The sequence below is a fragment of the Phaenicophaeus curvirostris genome, chromosome 4, assembly GCF_032191515.1.
Source record: "Phaenicophaeus curvirostris isolate KB17595 chromosome 4, BPBGC_Pcur_1.0, whole genome shotgun sequence".
Taxonomy (NCBI): Eukaryota; Metazoa; Chordata; class Aves; order Cuculiformes; family Cuculidae; genus Phaenicophaeus; species Phaenicophaeus curvirostris.
Window position 1 is genome coordinate 53802104 of NC_091395.1, and position 21124 is coordinate 53823227.

Consider the following 21124-nt stretch of genomic DNA (forward strand, 5'->3'; position numbering starts at 1 on the left):
AACGTTTGGGAAAATCATCTGGTAAAAACAGCGAAGAAAAACCCGGAGGTCAATGAGGGGATGCCCCTTTCCCCTCGCCTGCCCCAAGAAGGGCCGAGGCCCGCCCAAAGCACCATTCGGAGCCGCCCCCCCCCCCAATTCGAAGCCGCCCCCCTCCAATTCGGAGCCCCCTCGGAGCCGACCCTCTGAAGCGCCCCCGTGCTCCGAGGCCCCGTTCCGACACCGCCCGGAGCCCCTCCCCGCGGAGCCCTCGGCCCGGGCCCGGCCCCTCCCGGCCGGGGGGTGGGATGGTTCCGCGGTCCCGGGCCGGGGGCGGGCGGAGGGGCGGGGCGGCACCTCCCCTCGCTGCAGTTCCCGGCGCGGCCGGCGGGCGGCGCCGTGTCCCCGTGGCGCGCCCCGCCGGAGCCTCCCCCTCCCCCCGCCCTCCCCGCGCAGGAGCCGCCGCGCCGCGGAGCAGGGACAGGCGGCGGCGGCGGGAGCGGCCTGGGGGCGGCGGCGGCGCGGCGCGGCGAGGCGAGGCCCCCCCCGGCGCGGAGGCCGCTCCATGCTGCGCCTTCCGGAGCCGCGTGAGGTGAGGGCGGCGCGGGTCCCGCTCCCCCTCGCGGCGGGAGGAGGTGGGGGGGGGCGGTGAGGGAGGGGGCACTCCCCGTGCGCGCAGGCCGGCGATGGTGGGGGGGGGGGAACCCGAAGTTGCGGGAACCAACGGAAAGTGGGGAATGGCGCGGGGGGGGGCCGTTTTGTTTGCGCTCGTCTCCTTCCCTTCCCCCTCTTTCACCCCCCCGCCCCCCCCCCGCCCCGCTCCCGGTAGTTTCGCGGCCTAACGGCTTAGGCCTCGCCGGCCGCGCCGCGGCCCCGCAGCCCCCCCCAGCGCCGGGATCGCCCCCCCCCGCGCCGCAGCGGCCCCTCGGCCGCGGGGCATCCTGCCATCCGGCCCGGGATTTCATTGTAAAGCCGCGGGCTCCGAAGTCCCGGGGCGGCCCCGCGCTGCGAGGGGGCGGCGGGGCGGCGGGGGAGAGGGGGGTCCGGGCGGGGCGAGGGGTGGCGGGGGGGGCGCGAGCGGCGGCGCGGGCGGCGGGGCCTTCTGCGAATTGAGGGTGAGAAATGGAAAAAGAGGGTTAGAAAGTCGTTTCTATTCCGCTGAACTTTTGTTTTCTGGCCGATAGAGGCCGGTAGAGGAGTGCGGAGAAGGAAAGTTTGTCACCGGTAGCGCCAGGATGGACTTCCCCGCTGCCCAACCAAAACCTACTGCCGACGGGAAAATCATCTTCTACCCCCCGGGAGTGAAGGAGATCACCGACAAAATCACCAACGATGAGGTGGTTAAACGGTTAAAGGTAAGCGGTCCCGATCGCCCCGTGTTCCCCGCGACTTTCGCCTCTTAGGGTAAACGTTTCATCGCAGGAAAGGAGAACTACGAGTTCCCTTGTCATAGTTGAAACGTCTCCTTCATGCCTGCGTACATTTATTGGAATGCCATTTCCATGCTTTTCTTTAAAAGACAAAGAGTCATTTTTGTAATTCATAGAATCATAGAGTAGTTTGGGTTGGAAGGGGCATTAAAGACTATCCAGTTTCAACCCTCCTTGGATGGGCAGGGACACCTCCCACCAGACCAGGCATCCAACCTGGCCTTGAACACCTCCAGGGATGGGGCACCCACAGCTTCCCTGGGCAACCTGTGCCAGTGCGTCACCACTCTCATAGTGAGGAAATTCCTCCTTATGTCTAGTCTAAATCTGCCCCACTTCAGTTTATACCCACTCCCCCTCATAGTCCTATGACTATCCTTTTGAGTTCTCCTGAAGCCATACTTGATGTATTGAACTGCTATTTTGTATGTGAAATACATCTGCGCTGCTGGGGGGGGCTGTATCTGAAGTCCCAATTGCAGGATGTGTTACCAAAAATGTGTGTTGATAAGCTAGAAGGTTTTTGTGGGTTCCAGCACTTTGAGCAAACGTAGTTTCGTGTAGGGGAAACACGGAGATGTAGTTAAAGGTCTTCTTGACTGAAAAGATAGTAGTGTTTGCAAAAAACAAAGATTCATTTCTGGAATTTGGAGTTTGTAGATAGGATTTTGAAATTGTTTTGTATGTAGAACCTGCCTCAGATTTTGCAATTCAATATAATCGTATTGTTTCTTTCATATTCAATATAACTAGTGCCTGGCTAAGTTGCTAAACTTTCCTTAGCAAAAAGGACTTTTATAAAAGAATCTTCTCTGGTTGTTTGAGAGCATCCTGGGGGGCTTTTGAGACTTATCCCTGTGTTTTATTTTTTTAGTACCTTTTTCCACTGGAAGCATGAAATACTACTGTGATGCAGTACTATTATTTCTTAACTCTATGCTGAAAATGGAGAATAAAGTTGAGCATGGATCAAATATTGGCACAGCGCGTTTGGTAGTGCCGTGGTCTTTGGACTAGACAGTTGTCGTAATCTGGGATTTGGCCCTGTGCCCAGGGTGGAGATGCAGTAATAGATCTTTACGGATCGGAAATATTCTCTCATCTGATAATCTGCTTCCCATCACAGTAGTGACCCCCATAAAGACTGAAAAACTTAAGAATTGTGGTCTTGGCTAGTCAGTTAATACATTGAAAGATGTCTTACCTATAAATGTGAAGAAATTGCAGTGTTTAACATTCAAAGCAGCGAGGCACGTGTTGGTTGTTTCTTTGAAAACAGACCTTGTTGAATTACGGTTCTGAAAATTATAGAATGGACAAGTGCAGCCTAGTAGTTTCAAAATTCCAGTGGAATGTTGCCAGTTACAAGAGAAGATCCTAGAGTTTTGATTGTTTGGACAGAGACCTTGAGTCAAAGTCTGTGTGGAGTGGGGAGGAGTGCAGTTTTGATGTGCTTGTTGAAATTGGTATTTTATGTTGTCCCAGTTGGAGAGCATGCAGCGACAAGTTATGCCATTCCTAAATAACAGGAATAATAGAATTTGAAAGTCACGTCTATAGTTTTTGCTGAACTCACATGATGTGTTTCACATAATTTTCAGGCTAAGAGCAGGTGGGTTTTCTCTGTCATCTTTTATGAACTTACTTTAAGGAATTCAGATGACCTCAAGACGGTAGACTAATGTGAATGGGAACACATACTTTCCTAGCGGACTTACCATCACTGAAAAAAACAGAGGAAGATTTTTCTTTTCTTATTGGTACTGGCTAATCTCAGTTTGATGAATTTTTTTTTCATCATATACTGGCTTTACTGAAGCATCAAGAAAAATGGAAGTACTGTACACTAGAATTAAACCAACGAGTATTTTTTCCTTCATATTTTTGTCTGGACATACAGAAAATCTTGATGAAACCAATTCTTCTGGATATCAATGTGATTTATAAAAACAAATGCACGTTGGCATGTGGAATATTTAGATGATGGAAGTGCTTGGGAAAGTTTAGTTCAGTTAAAAGATAACTTTCCAGAACTTTAAATATGACATAATGATAAAAAAAAGCTTTTGCAGAATACAAATTCAGGCATGAATCAGTCCTTGAATCTGTAGGATTTTTACCTTCTTGGCCACGCATGATCTAAAGATGCTCTGTGTGTGTCTTATGGAAGATGCATGCATTACTTGGTGTTTTAGCTGCGAGGCTTTGGGTTAGTTTGTGCAAATTTTTATTCTTTTAGCTTATTGAAGTCATTATCAACTTAATTGGTTACAAGTTTGTGTCCTTCTCTGATATCACAACTGTATTTTTGTGTCCAGACCTCCTCTTGTAACGAAGGCTTTTCTTATTATTGGAACTTGAGATGTTCTGGGCACCTGTCCCAGAGTGCCTGAGCAGCAGGTTTTGTGCCAAGGACTTTTAAAAAGAATGTTTTTTCTATCCTTTCCCTCGTTCTGTTGGGGTTGTGGGTAATAAAACGTAGGCCAGATTCGTTTACAGTGTTTTGATATATCTGTATGATAACATTAGCAGTGTCCTGAAAATGGAAATATTGAGATATTAAAAAAAAACCTGTACTTTCTGAGCAATGTAGGAAGGAGAAGCCTTTGGATTGCATATGTATGATGAATGAAATGCCAGTTCAGGTGCTTAATGGAGTCAAAGGTGGTTTCTGGTGTGTTAGATTACATTGATGGGTTAGTGCCTGCTTGGAGTGGGACAGTATGTGATATATCATTTCAGCTACTGAAGAAGTGATCTTTAATTGTGGTGTGCTATGTCTGAGGACAAATGTCCGTTTAATAGATCCAATTAAGTGTAACCAAACTAGGCAGCTAGTGTGTAGCAGAGAGTTGAGGCTTACTGTACTTTGACTGCAAAATGATTTTTTTCTTTTTTTTGTTAATATTCCTCTTTACAGTGCGTCTGTTCAAGTTACATAGTGATCAGTTTCAAGGCTCTAAGTTAAATGCTTGTCAATCTAGTAAGGCTTGTAGGGAAAGGTGGTAACTTTTATTTAACCAAGCAGTAGAAATGGAAAACAGTAAGTGGTTCTAAGGCACTGAAGTACTCCTCCTTTAGTTCTAAAATCAAGCCAGCAACTAAATACAAAGTTGAGAACAATTGTATTAGGAATATTATATTTCTTCCTGTAAAAGAGTTGAAGGTTGAAAGAAGTTTTAGAAACTCAAGATCTGCTTTGCTTCAGAGCTTTTCTATGACTACTGCCTTGTCAAACTCCAGACTTGTGTGTTGTTGTCAGTAAACTGTTAAATCTCAGATATAACTTTCTTTGGTCACAGAAGAGTATTTTTATGTCATTTATATATAACCTTGTCATCGTTATGAATAAGATTAATAGTAACGTGCTTAATTGCCAGATATACTAAAAATAGCCCCATCTGTCCAAAATGGGTAGTATGTCTCAGAGAAAGACTTAAAACAGTGTTTATAGGCGAAGACAGAACTGCCACTGGAAGGAGTGTCTGTCTCTGCTGCTCATCCCAACCTGAGTTCTGTACCCTCTCTACATGCATTTAGTTTTGCTGGATACCAAAACTGATGGGTGAACAGATCTTGGTTGAAATTTTGGAGGAAAAAAAAATCCCCAAACCTGTGTTAATTTTAGCCGAGTAATTTTCTTGCCTTATTCATCATGGGAGCTCACAAATGCCAGCTTAGAGGTAAAAGCAAATTCTTTCTGTAGCATTCTTTTCTTAGAGTGCTGAAGAAACTTCAGAGTCAATTTGAATGTGAAAGTTTGTAAATGTTATCTTTTGAGATAGTTTTGCAGAAACAAGGTAAAAGTCCTCATCTCTACCTCACCTTCTAGATTTTTTAAAAGAACTAATGCACAATGACAAGTTCAGGTGTAGGTTTATACTGACGACTACACAGTTTGGTAAAGTATATAAGTCTGTAGAAAAAATGAAAATGTTTATAGCACAGTGTTTTGTTTTTACCTATAGGTATCAGTATAAGCAATACTAATTCATAAAACCTATAAAAAGCACATCAGATACTAAAGATGCAAAAGTACAAAAAAAAGGAGAGAATTTTCTGAAATCTTTGAAAGGAAAAGGAGTGATAAATTAGTTTCAGCATAGAGATTTTTAACAAAGGTTTGAGTCAGTGTAGAGGTCTGTCGTTGTGAAATTAAGAGTTTTATAGGTTAGAATTTATTGAGGGCGATGTAGTTCTCCTTTATCATAGCTTGAGTTAGTATTCTGTTTTCTGAGGGGTTTTTTTGTTTTGTTTTAGGGGGTGATTTTCCTTTTGTTTTTCAGTCAGCCCAGTAGTCTTGTTGCTTTTCCCACGGTGACAGTCTGGCAAGGCATTTTCTGTGAAAGTTGCTTTTGGTTTCAGTGCCCCATTCTTCCACCCTCTCCCCAGTTCTGTCCCTGCCACGCACCCCAAGGCATCACTTGTGATCCTCTGGAGAAGTTAGCACTCTTAATGTGCCTTTAAGTCTTCCTTATCTCATCCCATGGCATTTCTTAGTTATCTGATATGTATTTGTGCCAGAGTGAAACAAACACTCCCTCTCCTTCCTATTGTGTTTCTGTGTGCTCCTCTGGTTATTAGATGTTGGCCTCTTTGTAGTTGGGCCTGTTGTGTCTTTATCTTTGAAAGATGATCCCCATATCACTAGAAATCGCTAATGTTAATAATTTATCATACTATGCACAAGTGGGTTTTAGGCATCTGTTACTTAATGTTAAAATTGAGAAAGGTTGCTTTTTTGCTACTTAAATATTTCTGAGTTGGCTGGAGATACAAGAGAGAAAAAAACCCCAAAAGTTTCTCTTTGCTCACCCTGGTACTTCTGCATAAGTTAATGTCCACTTGGAGATTGTGTGGGTAGATGTAGTTTTGTCTGACCTGGCTATGCTTAGGTAGTTATTTTGAAGTACACTAAGAAATAGAATATTGTCTGGAAGAAGCAAATCTATTTTATATTATGTCATACACTAGAATTTGTTATGCTTGAGGAGCAAAGGTATACGTATATTGGATTGTATTTGTTAGTAAGTACTATTTGCTGGCAATGCTTGGATGGACATGGGTATTTTCATGGCTTAAACCTCTGACTTGCATGTACTTACATGCTTACGTTTAAGAATCATAAATAGTTTTGTGGAGGTCATATAGCCAGATTGCAGAAACAATCTGCAGTTAATTATTCTAACAATTTTAAAACTTCCATTATTTAACTGCAGACCACAGTTCACAGTGTTATTGAGCTATTGCTGGCCACATAAGCTTACAGCCAAATTTCTAATTTGATTTTGCTCATAGTTTAATCTTTTTAATTAGTTTGACTCTTGTAACAATCAAGTTTTTCATTAACTAGGACAGGCCACTAGTCAGAGAAGAAGAAATCTTGTTCTGGTTTTTCTTTTTCCAATGGAATATTAGCTGTTTGCTTTGTAAATGTCCCAATTTAATAAATCCTTAGAGAAATAGACCATGTAGTCTCACCCAGTTCACTGATGTTACTTAATTTCAAATTGATTGATGAGGAGACTCTTTGTTTTTATATCAGATAATTTTCTTTTATTACAAGTGCATCAGTAATTAATGGCAATTTCACAATATTGTTCTCATGGCTTCCTGGCAACGATAAATATATTGTGGGAAAAAAAAGAAGCCCCAATTTGAAACAGGGGGAAAAAACTGAGGTTGCTGAATCTAGGAATGGTAACTTCTGGTGATTGACTGTCAAAATGGACAGACTACTTCAGAAGTCCTTATGCCCTCATTTATTCTAGTATAAACCTCAAGGAATTTTTCATTTTATTCTTGTGGTGATGCTTTTTTCTGAGGTGAGGACGTGATGTTAACCACAGCTTAAAAGATGGGGAACTGAAGAGCTACTGAAAGGAAAATAAAGAAACCCAAACACAAGAAAGACAAGCTGTCTTCTTATGCCTGACTTGGCATGTGAAGAAATGTGACTTTTGAAGAGACTGTGCATTCTGTTGCACTTTATATGTTCAGACCACAAGTTCCTTTGATTTCAGTTATGTTTCTGAGTGCTTAGCACTATTGTAAATGAGGCCTCATCTCTCTTTTTAAGAATGCAGAAAATGACTTAACCTTTTCTGTGAAAACTTTGTTACAGGCTGTTTAAGAGACATTATATAGAAACTTTGTAATAAGTGAGAGGCTAGCATTGCAAGTCTTAAGGCTCAGCTGTTTTAAAACATGGCATAGAATATTCCTGTCCTGCAATGTTTGCCTTCAGTTATAGTCTTCCAGCTTTAATAAATAAGAAAGGTGGCCTTTGGGCCATACCCTTCTTTGACAAACAACCTTGATTAACACCAGAGCAAGTCCTTTCTGTGCACTGAATGAAGTAATGGCTTTTGGTTGCTTTTTTGGTTTGTTTTGGGGTTTTTGTGGTTTTGTTTTGGTTTGGTTTGTAAAAAAAAAAACCACCAAAAAAACCCGAAAAATATGTAATCACTTACTAAATACCATACAAACATTAGGAGGCTGACTAGAGGTCTGAGAAGTATAAGATTGTTTACCTCAGAAGAGAGATAAAAGCACATAAAATAATGAATGACAGATAGTGAATTAGGAATATCTGGGTTTGTCTCCCTCTCCTGAAGAAAGAGCATTCATTGAAATTGAAACTTAAAAAAAATGAAGAAGATTAAGTATTTCTTAGGGTAATACTGGGAAGTTGTGGCAGGGCAGAGCTGGACTGATGCTGTATTTAATATGTGACATGCTTTAGTCATAAAAATCATTTACTTCAGGTGAGTGTGCCTGCCAGTATGTATTTTTATGGTATAAATAGCTGAGATAAAAAAATCGTTGACAAATCGTTGCATTCTTATGAGTTTGTATGCGGAAGTTTGCAAAACAGCAGGAGCCTTGGCTGTGCTCAGAGGCTCATAAATGAAGAGTTAATCTCATGACAGCGCTATGAAGTGAAAGAAAAGTTATCCCTTCGTTTATAGACAGTAACATGGAGATGGTTGATAGGAAGGGAAGTCAGACATCATCTGAAGTTACTTTTCTTCCTTGAATAAATTCATATTATCTGCTTAATGCCTATGTGCATCTTTTGCTACCAAAAACCTCAACCAACAAACAAAATATTTAGGAGATCATTTGTTCATAGGATGTATTTTAACTGTTTCGGTAGTTAAAGAAACTAAACTTTTGTCTAGTCCCCAGTCTCTGTTAAACATTCTTTGTGTATGGAATTTTCCCAGACAGCAGTATCTTCTTAATCACCGTTGTTACCTAGAAGTCTAAAACACATGTTTATTATTGGTGTCACCCAAAATGAAGTGTGTTTGGCTCTGCAGTAAACTAATGAACTGTATTCACATTGCTGTGCTGACATCAGAATTTGACTGTTACAAAGATTTCTTAAGCATGATGAAGTACCATTAAAGGTAAACAAAGAAAAATTGGCAGTGTGTTCCTACTTAGAAAGGAAGCTTGAAAACTTCGTGGTACCTAGATAGCATTGGCTATCCTAAATGTATGTTTTATTTATGTGAGACAGATGATACATGCTTATCTGATGGAGATGTCAGAGCTTGGAGTGTTAGGATCAGTTTTGCATCCACAATGGGGAAAAAATCCATTCAAATTTACTGTGAAGACTGGTCAGTCTTTTTAATGTCTTAGTTTATTCTCAAGTGAGTTCCTGTTTCTTTGTAGTTGTTCAGTAGTGTTACCTGAACTTAATTGTACTGTATTGTCTTCCATGAATAGAGCCTGTCACGTTCTTCTGAAACACTATTTGGTGTAGTCATTAGCAATTTTAGGCCTTATATTGTGTTTTTAGTATTGTATTTTAATAACCTATGGTAGAAATTATGGCACCTATTTCCAGGAGACTCATCAAAACTTTCTAAGCTGTTGAAGCAGAAAAAAGTTTTGTACTGGCAAAATACATTCATAAGTATTAAAGAGACATGTATCTTTTTTATTTACAAATAATGTTTTGAACCGATACAGACATTGAAGATGAAAGAGAAGGAGAGAAAAACATTTTAAAAGGACTTGGAGAAATCTAATATTTCTGCAGTCTTCCCCCACCCCCTTCTTTGCTGGCTGCAACACCTGAAAAATGCACATGCTTAAAATGCGTTAGTGCTTAGTACTATTAGCGTTTGCTTGCAGTCATTAAAGAATTCCCTTTCCTCTGCAACTGTAGTCTCTTTCTTTTGGCTTTCTATGATAGCTTTAGATCTTCAGGTTTACAATATTTCTTTAAATATTGTGCAACTGCTGGTGTTTAAACTATTTTTATCACTGCATCAAACATGAGAGACCATTGAAGGACCAACTTCAATCTTTTACTTATTTGGAAATTCTGATTACTAAAGTTTTAAGAACCAGAGATTTAGTTTCTCATAAATAGACAGAAAATATAGTTGGTTTTTTTTCAGTTTGCTTTGCGTATGTGATAATGCTTTGTCTGGACTAATGTTTTTAGCTTGCTTTTATAACAAAATAAGATTTTTATCTGATCAGCCAATCCAATTTCTTTGTTACTGATCTTCCTTTTATAACAAAATAAGGTTTTTATCTGATCAGCCAATCCAATTTCTTTGTTACTGATCTTCCCTGGAGTTACATTAGTTCAAAACTTGCTGGCAGTTGAGCAAACGTTTCAGAGATGGAAGATTTGTCTAATTGTTGCCGAGCAGAATAGACACATCCAACTTCTGTTTAAACAAAGGAAAATGGACCAGCAGTGTTAAATGTTTCAGAGGGCAGCAGTCTGTGTATTAGCTAGAATAAATTAATTGATCAACTAATTCCCACGTGACTGTTTCAAATGCTGTAGGGTTTGTGCTTCCCATCGCCAGTTCTCCAGGCAGGGCACCTAGAGGTGAGTGGGCAGGTGGCGCAGAAGAAGGGAGCCAAGGATGCAGAAGGGAGCGAGCTGGCAGCTATCTTGGAGGAGAGTGATGGAGAACTGGTCTCCTGGAAAACAGCCATCATTAATTTTGCTATTTATGATAAAACTGGTTTCGTATAGCAACAGTAAAGGAGCTAAAATAAAGTACAAAAACTGTTTAATACTTTCTTAGCCACAGACTGGAACTATGCATGGTATTTGAAAATATTACTGTTTTTTAAATTAAAGTGGTGGGTTTTAATAAGTAAAAATGGTATCTGTGTTCCTTGGTCATGTGGATGAAAATTGCTTATGCTGTTACAGAAGGGAAAAAAGTGGAAGTAACAAAAAACCCAAATCACTCAAAAGTACCTAAAATTTTCAAAGATCAATCACTAAGTTCTATAGTTAAGGTTTTCTATAGAATTTTTCTTACATAATTTGGGGTTTTTTTCTGTTTATTTTGGCTGCTTAGAATAGTGATGGTGGTGAAAATTCTGAAGCAAAATGTGTGCAGGTATAAGTGGAGTTGAACTTAGGAAGTGCTTAATAGAGAGAAAATTTGCAGTTTGAGCCTTATCACGATGCCATAGTGTAGATGTGAAAATAAACTTGTTAAAATAAGTTGCTCCTTGAAAAAAAAATCAAACTGATTGACTTTACTTATTTTACCAATTTAATGAAAGGAAAATGCTGTTGGATGTTTCCCCTTAAAATTTTTACTCTGCCTTCAGATAGATGGTTGAATTAAGGTAAAATCTGTTGTTTTAATCAAATTTTGTGGTTTAACTGTGGTGTTCTGTTACTATTTGAAAATATATGCATGTACTTAATTATTCAAGATGCAGTAAGAGTTCTCCATACCAAACTTATTATTGAAATGTAAGCAAACCATAGTCATAATTTAATAGGGAATTATTTGAAATTAAATTTTGAGGAATATAAAAATTATTCCTTTATTGTAATTTGAAAGAGTGAAACCTGTTACTCAGCCACTTAAATCTCACTGTCTGCAGTGCTTTTCTGTGAGCTTTAGTCCTGATGTTCTGGTCAGTTAGAAAGGGTATAATTTTTTTAAAAAAACTTGGATTACATTAAATAGTGAGGAAGAATCATTCAGAAGTTCGCAGTGCTGCAATGTGTTGTAGGATAACTGAAGGAAAGTTTAATTCTTATGCTGTTGCGGTAACAAGAATGTAATACAGTGAACTTGCTACTCACTTCTCATGGTAGAAACAGAATTCAGCATTCTGAGAGGAGGTGGAAAAGGTTACTCTATAAGTTTGGTTTTTGACAGGTGTTTTTTCTCAGCACTGAATTGCTGCAGAGTTAACATTCATTCACTTACAAGGCAAAACAAGGAAACACAAGGCAATTTTAAAGCTTTTTGCTGAAAATACATGTTTGTTTATATACCTTATTCAGTCATCCTTTGTAAATGTAGTTGGCATTTGTTGGTATTTCTGAAAAACTTCTAATCCATCACTTTTCTAAAGCTCTCACTTCTGCTATCGCCAGTAAAATTCCAGTGGCAAGAGAAGTAGTACTATTTTTGCTTGTGTGAAGTCAATAAATGATGGTCAAGGAGTTAAATTTGTGAGCTTAGAAAATTTATGTAGAATATGAAAGGAGGCATAAATCTGCAGCCTAAGGGAAATCAAGAAATCTGGAAATAAGATACCAGTTTTTTTCCTGTTTGAACGGGTAGTCTAGAGTGCTGTACAATCACGAGAATTTTTCCTTAGGAAAGAAGAGGGCTCACCAAGTACAAAAGCTGTATTTTTGTTAAGTATACACTTTGGTACAACTGGAAGTAGGTCAGTAGAAAGCCTAAGAAATTGTTAAAAAATATCTCCTTGAACTGGAAGTGAAAACCAAGTTAAAGGCTATATTTCTAAACCTCAGATGGTAAAGCAGGGATGCTATATAGTGTTTTCCAGTTATGCTCTTTCAGTCCTAGCCTTTGTTTCCTTTTGAAGGGTAGCATGTCATTGGTCAGATTACAAAGCAAAAAGGATACCATTTAATTTTATTTCATTTTGACAGCTTTGCCTATTCGTAGTCTAGGTTCTTATGCAAATTGGAACAAATTGGTCTGAAGATAAAAATTACTCATCCTAGAGTTGCAACTCTGTGTGCCACTGCATTTCTGATGCTGAAATTGGTTTTTGATATCCATATACATCTGTGAAGATGGAGTTCTCCAATACATTTTATCTAACACTGAAGCTGGCCTGAGAGATGTCTTCAGGGACTCACTCACACCGGCTCTGCCTCCTGAGAAATCGTACTGTGGAACTGTGCCCTAATTTACCCTGCCTTGAGACTGAAGTCACTCCAATTTCAGTATGTATGTGGGCTGTGGTGAGTTCAAGTTTCTGTACACTATCTGATTTAATGCCTGTCAACACTTTGGTTAAAAACCTGGCATCATGAAACATCCCCATAAAATTAGTTTTAAAGCTAGCTGATCACCTCGAAATTTTATAAATTAGGAAAATATTAATTGCTAGCATTTTTAGAGGATTTGTTGAGGGTCTCCCCACTGCTATTCAGCATCTTTATTAATCTTCTCAAAGCCAAAACTAGGGGCGGAAATAATTTCATCAGGAAGGTGAAAAGATGGAGGGCTAAGTAATGACAGGTTAGTTCTGCAGAGTGTTGTGAGTCAGCTTAGTGATCTAGGCTGACTTGGGTGGCGGGTATTTTACCATAGTAAAAGGCAAGGTAATTTATCTAAAGAAAAAACCTAAAAAATTGCTAGTCATCTTTACAGAGAGCCAGAACCATGTTTTAGAAGCTTGTCATCCTGACGCTGTTATACTTGATGACTTTGACTACTCGTAAGTTGACGCTGCTACTGAAAGAAATAGTTACTCATCTGCACTGCTGCTGCTGCCGCTGCTGTTTAGGAACAATAATGATTCCAAGTCATTCCAAGCCTTATTTGAGTCAGCAGCGCTTTCAAAGTCATAGAAACAAATGAAGTTTGTGAAGAGTAAGAGGAGAAAAGAAAAACATAGAGGCACCTAGTTACTGCAGGCAGGGAGGGGGAAAGTAGTGTAGTTGGAAAGGATGGAGTTGCTGCACCATTAGTTGGAAGATTGCCCTGAATCAAACATTGCTGTGCTTCACTGCATTGGAATGTGTGGAAGCACAAACACCAGAGCCAGCACTTCGGGCTGATGAAGTGCTCTTGCTTGTGGGCCATCCTTTTCCACATACTAACCCAGGTGTGTCCATGGCCTGCAGCCTACTGGATTGCAGAAGTGGTTCTATTCAAAACGACTTCTTTTTTTTTTCCAGGTTAGTTTTCATTTGGATCAATGTGACTTAACACAGTCACCTACTACCCCCTCCTTGTGCTAGCAGGAACTGTGTGAAGGTCGTGGGGTGGCAGAACTGTTACTTGCAGTGACAGTTTAATTTGGAACAGTGTCCATCGGCCTTGACCTTATTAAATCAACTTGAAGATTCATTAAACTGCACCCTAAGATTGGGCTGAAGCACTCCCATGCCCCCCTCCTTTTTTTACATCCACGTAGTGAGCTGGTTCAAGAAGGAGATCTATCTGCAAAGTAACCTGGCCAGAGAAAGTGTCGTTGATCGGTTGCATGCGTGCTGGAGTAATGGAGACACAGGGCTGACAGATTCGGGTTGAGTCACACTGCTGTAAAGCTGCACCCTGAGAAATTCTGCTACTGTCCTCCACCCCCTCAATCTGGTGAGGCAGTGTCTGTGTTGTATATATATACAATATCAAGTGTGTACCTTGTTTTGGAGAGTTGCAAATGTAATTATGGTAAATGATGCACTACTATTCCGTTGTCTGAAAAAGAAACAAAGGTACAGAGAAGAATGTTCTCTGGTTAGAAATAGTTGAAATCAGTGCTGTGTTTATATGCAGACTTGTGGGTTGTGCTGGTGCCACTAATACATGATTGCTTTTAAAATAAATTGATTTTATATCGGATTTCAGAATTGGTGTGGTAACATTTAGTGAGAAATAGTTAAGATACATTTCTGCTTTCTCTAGGACTCTTCAGTTTCCTCTTTTTTTTCCCCTTATTGTCTTTCCCAGTAGCACAAAGGAAAGGATTTGAGGTTTCAGTGTTTTTCAGCTGTCCTTAAGCCCAATAGTTTACAGTTCTGTACCAGTATTACGATTATGAGATGTGGTCTTTGATGTTTAGACTGGTCTTTTCCTGTTCTGCAGTCTGAACTACTGAGTCTTGCGCTGTGACTTGATCTAGAGTAGGTGTTACAGGCCAGTGCTTGCAAACAGATTTGTCTTCCTGCCAACTTTCTTTCTTGATTTCCCCCTCTCCTAACGCCTGCTGTAGTTGATTGTTCTTTGAACAAAGACTTGTACTCAACTTACAGAATGTATATCTGTCTCTCAGAGAGTACATAAAGAAATGAATCTTCTATTTCCAGATAATCATACATTTAAAAAAATTGTACTACCTAGCAGAGAGGCACCACAAAAAGCTTTCTCCCTCTGCAAGCATGAACTGATGAAAGGCAAGTAGAAGACCCTTTTTTTTTTTTTCCTTTTTTAGCAATCTTGTAAATGCCACGGCGTTATTAACACTCCACATGGCTCATAGTAGGGACAGACCACAAGTTTACTGTTGCACATGAAGCTTTTCCAGAATTATTCGTAGAAAATGACAGCCCTTCTTCTTTAAACATTACTAATTTAGCTCTTATTTCTTACACTTTGGGACCTGAGAGCTGTGCAGGATACATTGTTAAGGACTCTTTGATAAGCCAAAAATCTGGCTGCTGTTGAAAGATGTTTGAACGTACTTTTGTTTGTTCTGTGAAGAGACAGTGTTTACAAGGAGCTTGCACTTTTGTCCTGGTGCATGCATTGAAATTGGGTAGTTGCCAGGCTTCAGCCAACCTTAGAACTGAATTGCACCTGTTTTTCTGGTAGTAATTTGCTTGTATATGGAAACTTCTATGAAAATAGCTGCATGAGAATGTGGCCGGAAATTGCTGGATGAAGTTGTATGGATAGTTTTGATTATACAAATTCTCACTTCGAAATAATTTGATTTCATCCTATGTTATTGAGTGGTTCTGTGGCTTTTTTGTTTTGGTTGTTCCCTTTTGAGTCATTATTAAAGCAAATCTTTATCTGTAATCTTCAATACAGAAAGCTTCAAAATAATGCTTCAAAAATTAAGATGTGGGTAGGATTTCATAGAACAATAGAATCATAGAATAGTTTGGGTTGGAAGGGACCTTAAAGATTATCTAGTTCCAACCCCTCTGCCGTGGGCAGGGACACGTCCCACTAGATCAGGCTGCCCAAGGCCCCATCCAGCCTGGCCTTGAACACCTCCAGGGATGGAGCTTTGCATACCTTCACCAGTCAATAGTGTGTTGGGATTCTGAGGGTTCAGTCTTCCTGTAACTAAATTCTGGAGACCTTAAGTGAGGCTTGATTCAAAAGCTCTAATTACCTTTCAAGTCTTTGATAGTACTTGAAAAAAATTGTGAGAAATTCATACCATTCATGACCAATGGATCAAATGTTAAGAGGGTTCACCAACACAAAGAAACTTGGGTACGTTGCTTCTAGATAATAATCGTGTTGCAAAGGGAAGCTAGGTGGAGGCTAATATTAATTTTACTATAAATTGACTTTGCACTGTCTTAATTCAGACCAGAATGTGTGCAAAACTGTCATACTGAAAATGAGTTGGAAAGATATTCTGGTTTTCCTGGGCTCCTCTGAGGTGGCTGATACTGTTTTCTCACCCAAGAGAAATGACAAGCATAGAGGATATAAAGTGCTGAAGTTGGAAGAGCATGTTCAGCACTGGAAAACTACTTTTCTACCACTTGGCCTCTCAATACCTGAGTCTCACAAGAATCCTCAGTCTTCTGAAATCAGTTTGATATCTGAAAACAGCTCCTAAGCAAATTCAAAACATGTGTTGTAGGGACAGTGTCAGCCATATGCAGGTGGCCACTAGCCGATTTGTATATTACCCCATGATTTTACCACTGCGTGGAGCAGTCAGAGCTATGCCAAAAGACAGATGCTTAAAGTTAAAGCTGAGCAAGGCAGTGGTTTCAGGAGGGCAGCAGGAAGCACATCTCTCCATCCTTCAGTTTACTTTCCTGTACATTTCCCTTTAGTACTGCTTTTTGGCCCTTAGTACAGGGCTGTACGTACTGCTAGTGAGGAAAACACATGCTGGCCTCTGGGAGTAACACATGCTGGCCTCTCTGCTTGGCTAGGAATTTCAGTCCTAGACAGATTATGGTTACTTACTCTCAACATCTGGAACAGAATTCGATGATTAATCTCATCATGAATTTTGGGATGATGTAATGCAAATACTGAAGCGTTTTCCTCAGTATAAATTACTTGGGCAGCAGCTTCTTGTTGTCTCACCCTACACTAGTTTGCCATGAAATTCATAGGCAAATATTACATCTCATCCGTTTTCTTTAAGGTGCTAAACAATTTTAGTTAAATGCCTCAGTTCTAGGCACTAAAGATTCTAGTTGACACCTTTAGTTTCCCAATCATAAATCTTAGCCAACAGCATTTTTAGGATGTTCAGTGAACTCCTGCAGCTGTTGAAGGCTGTTGCAATGTGTAGGCCAAAGTGCACTTCTGAAGTCTTCCTTTTCCTGCTATGAAGACACACTGCAGACTGTTTTGGTTTTGAATTTAAAAAAAAAAAAAATCCTACAGAAAATGCCAACTACACAAATTCAATCAAAATTAAATAGTTTTCTTACATTCCACAGGGGTTTCATTGTAAACCACTTTAGTACACTACTGACCTGCATGCTGTAATCATGAGGGTGATTTAAAACACAAAAAAACCCCTGGAAAACAACCTACAGAACATGAAAGATACTGAATTTCAGCCTATTTTTGCTTTTGAAGAGTAAAACCCATGGAACTTAATGTATTTTGAGTCTCGTATATGCAAGCTTAAGACAAACATTAACTTCATATGGAATTCAGGACCTGAACACAATAACTGCACAGAATGTTTTTAGATAAGAAAAGTTAAATTTTGTACTTATGTAATGTCTCATGTATGCTTAAGAAAGATCAAGTGGTTTATTTTGACAATTGCCTGGTCAAGAGGTTGTCAAGCTTCTGCAGAGTTTGTATGTGAGAGAGATCTTTTGTGTTCTTTTTTAAGTAACACAAGTGTTACTTAAGTGTTCTTTTTTAAGTTTCCCCTCCTTTTTTCAGTTCTCTCATTTCCTCTCTTTTTTTTTTCCGTTTTCCCAATCATTGTTTTTTATAGTATTTTTTATTTTTTAGCTGCTTTTTAATTCATCAGCACACACCATGAATGGCTGTTCTGAGGTTACTGCCACTGAACAAGTCAAGTTGAATCTCTGTTCCATGTGGAGCCAGGGAAATAAAAGCAAAGATAATTTTTAAACAACAAGGCATTATTTTAGCTTGTGGCTGCTTCAGGCCACTTCAGACCATGTGCTTGGTTGTGTGTTGTGGGCAATCATACTGTTTTAGGTCAAGGTTTGCTATGTTCTGTGTAAGCTTCTTGGATTTCTCTTTGACACTGCCTCTTTGTCACAGATACAGATATTTGTGAAATGACCATATCCTCTGCCAGTGGTTACCAAATTCATGTTCGTGCTTGGTGTACAGGTTAGTATAGTTTCAGGTGTTTGAACTTACAAAGGGAATCACCTGCAACTTCCACCTGTTTTAAGTGAAGGCAAAAGTCACTCACTGCTGCAGTGAGTGACTCACTACTGTCTTGAGATGCTGGTACAGATGTCGTGATAGAATTTATTGAGTAAGGTTATAAACTGTACTTTGAGACTCTTAGAAAATGTAGAGTTTAGTGGGTAACAAAATACTTTATTTCTAATGAAGTATTAAACTAGGTGTTAAAGTAATTTTAGGGCATAACCTTAAGAAGTGAATTGACTTCTTTGCATTGTTTTGTACTTTTTGCGTTGAATTTTCTCAGGTTTTGTCATGGAAAGGATAACTGTTTTTTTCTGGTGGAATATGAAAAAGCATTTTGCGATACAGGACTGCTGTGTGTTCAAGGCATTCTTTGTGAGAATGTTTGAGGCAGCTATTTGAATGGTATTAAGTACTTTCAGGTTGCTGATTTCAGCAGTGTAGTGTAATGAAAAGTTATTTTAATCTAAATACAGTATAATTAGTTCTGATATGGAACTTAAATAGTGTATTTAAATAGATAAATTAAATATATAAATAATGTATTTTTGGTTAAAACTGTACAGCCGTTAACTTTGAGAAGTCTGTCTGATTTGAGTTCTTGCTTGTACAGTTATGTGATTTTTTTTTTTTCCTGAAAGTATGCCATATTTTTTCTTAGAAAATGGAATTGTTACACTAGTTGAAGAGCTTCAAAATAAAGCAGAAGTGAATGTAGGGGTTAAAATGAGAAGAGGCTGCACAGTGCAGGTGATATCAGAGGATTCACTAAGAATGGCCTGGGGAATCTGTCTAATGGTGGTTGCCTGGTGTTTGTAGCAGTGATGACCATACCATGGATTCTTTTTCTGTAGCCTTTTTTCAACAAAGAAATGAAATTTCAGTGCTTGCTCTGATATTTGGGACGTAAGTAATCTCTACATGTTTCACTAGAAAAATTTTAGTACAAGGCAACTCCTTATTGGAACTTGTTAAAAAAACATCAGGCATGTTTTGGAAACAATCTCTTAAAAAAGCAACAACAAATCTTTGCAACAGCACTTTGTCTTATATATCACCTGCTTCTTATCTTATCATAATCAGTAGCTATAAAACTGTGTGAATAACATATGAGGAATGTTGAGGGACAGGTACAGCAGTTATGGGCATATTCTAGATATCCATGAGGCAAGAATTTGATGGAGCTGATAGGCAGATAGTTGCAGAACTCTTGCAGAAGAAATCAGGAAAATATTAGAGAAGCATTCCCAGACAAGGCTTCAGCCTATTTTGGGTTAAAATGGACCTTTAAAGGCCATCCAGTCCAATCCCCCTGCAATAAGCAGGGACATCTTCAACTCCATCAAGTTGCTCAGTCTCATCCAATCTGACCTTGAATGTTCCCAGGGACTGGGACATCTGCCACCTCTCTCTGCAACCTGTTCAGTGTTTTACCATGCTCATTGTAAAAAATTCTTCCTTAATGTCTAGTCTGAATCCACCCCCTTTCAGTTTAAAGATGTTATCCCTTGTCCTATTGCAAGAGGCCCTGCTAAAAAGTTTGTCCCCATCTTTCTAAAAGCCCCTTTTAAGTACTGAAAAGCCACAATAAGGTCTCCCCAGAGCCTTCTCTTCTCCAGACTGAACAACCTTAACTGTCTCAGCCTGTCCATATAGGAGAGGTGTTCTAGCCCTCTGATTATCTTCAGGTCCCTCTTTTGTCCCCCAGCCTTGCGGTCTGTCCACTTGAGAGGTGCGAGAAGAGTGGTTGCCAGAGAAGACTGAGGGAAAGAAGTTTTTTCAGCTTTCTGCTCATTTGTTATCAGTTTGCCAGTCTTGCTGGGTACACTTTCTTTAACCTTCCTTTGCTGGCTCATTTACCTGCAGAAGCCCTTCTCATTATTCTTTTTGTCCCCTGCCAAGTTAATCACCAGTGGCACCTTGGCCTTCCTGACCCCACTTCTACACAACCAGGCACCGTCCCTACGCTCTTCCTAGGACACCTGTCCCTGCTTCCATTGCCCCTGCATTTCCTTCTTCCCCTTTAGTTTGGCCAGCAGATCTTGACTCAGCCATGCCAGTCTCTTGCCTCCCTTTCCCGATTTCTTACACTTGGGCATCAAGAGGTCCTGCACTCTGTGGAAAGTGTCCTGAAAAATCTGCCAGCTCTGCTCTGCCTCCTTGTCCCTATTGACTAATTCCTTGAAGAGCTGGAAGTTTGCTTTCCTAAAATCCAGAGTCCTGCTTTTTTAATCTTTGCCTGACCTATATCCCTCAAGACTGCTAACTCCACCAGTGTATGATCACTGCAGCACAGGCTACCTCCAATCTTAACGTCACCAATTAGCTGACATGCAATGGTGACCAGCAGGTCTAGTGTCACATCCCCTCTAATAATGCTGTCTATTACCTGGCTTAAGAATTTATCCTCCGTGCATTCCAGGAGTCTCCTGGTTTGCTTACAGCTCACAGTACTACTTTTCCAGCAGATGTCAGGGTGGTTGAAGTTCCCCTGCAGGACGAGAGCCTGCAAGTTCGATGCTTCTTGTAGCTGGAGGAAGAAGTCTTCATCAATAGGCTCTCCTTGATCAGGCAGTCTGTAGACACCTACCACAAGGTTCCTTTCATTCCCTTGTCTCTGATTCTTACCTGTAGGCTTTTAACCTGCTTGTGCCTATTCTTGAGAGACAGCTCTTCACTCTATCAATTTCTTGATGTAGAGGGCAGTGCCTCCACCCCTCCTTCCACGCCTGTCCCTCCTTAACAGCCTGTAGCTGTTGATCACCTGTTCTACCAATACAGTACTTTTATATGTAATTTTCTTCATCCTTATCAAAGAAATTAAGTAAGACTTATAGTCAGGAAGACACTCTAGATGTGTTTCAGGTCCATTTATTCGTGCCCGAGTTTTTCATTATTCTTTAAGGATTCCCAGAAACTTTGTTTTTAATGGGGATGTTTAAGTTAAAATGAAACAACCAGCCACAAGTAAATGTCTGCATTTTGCTTTCAGTCCATTCTAGAATGCCTTAGTTTTGAGCTTGGTAGCTGCCTAAGGAGAGAAATATTTATTTTTTTGTTAATAATATTGATAAATAGTAGTCAATGGGCAGCCAAATTTTTCTGGTAAGATAATGCTTCGTTGGGGAAAGCTAA

The 21124-nt window shown here is 40.1% G+C and overlaps 1 protein-coding gene across 1 annotated transcript in view; it reads left to right on the forward strand.

The window, feature by feature from the left end:
- The first annotated feature begins 411 nt into the window (after window positions 1-411).
- The window catches only part of PDS5A (PDS5 cohesin associated factor A), an 80650-nt gene continuing 59937 nt past the window's right edge, over window positions 412-21124 (forward strand). The window contains exons 1-2 of the mRNA XM_069856168.1: window positions 412-571; window positions 1164-1334. Of these exons, the coding sequence (XP_069712269.1) occupies window positions 545-571; window positions 1164-1334 (198 nt within the window). The 5' untranslated portion in view covers window positions 412-544. The remainder of the gene's footprint in view (window positions 572-1163; window positions 1335-21124) is intronic.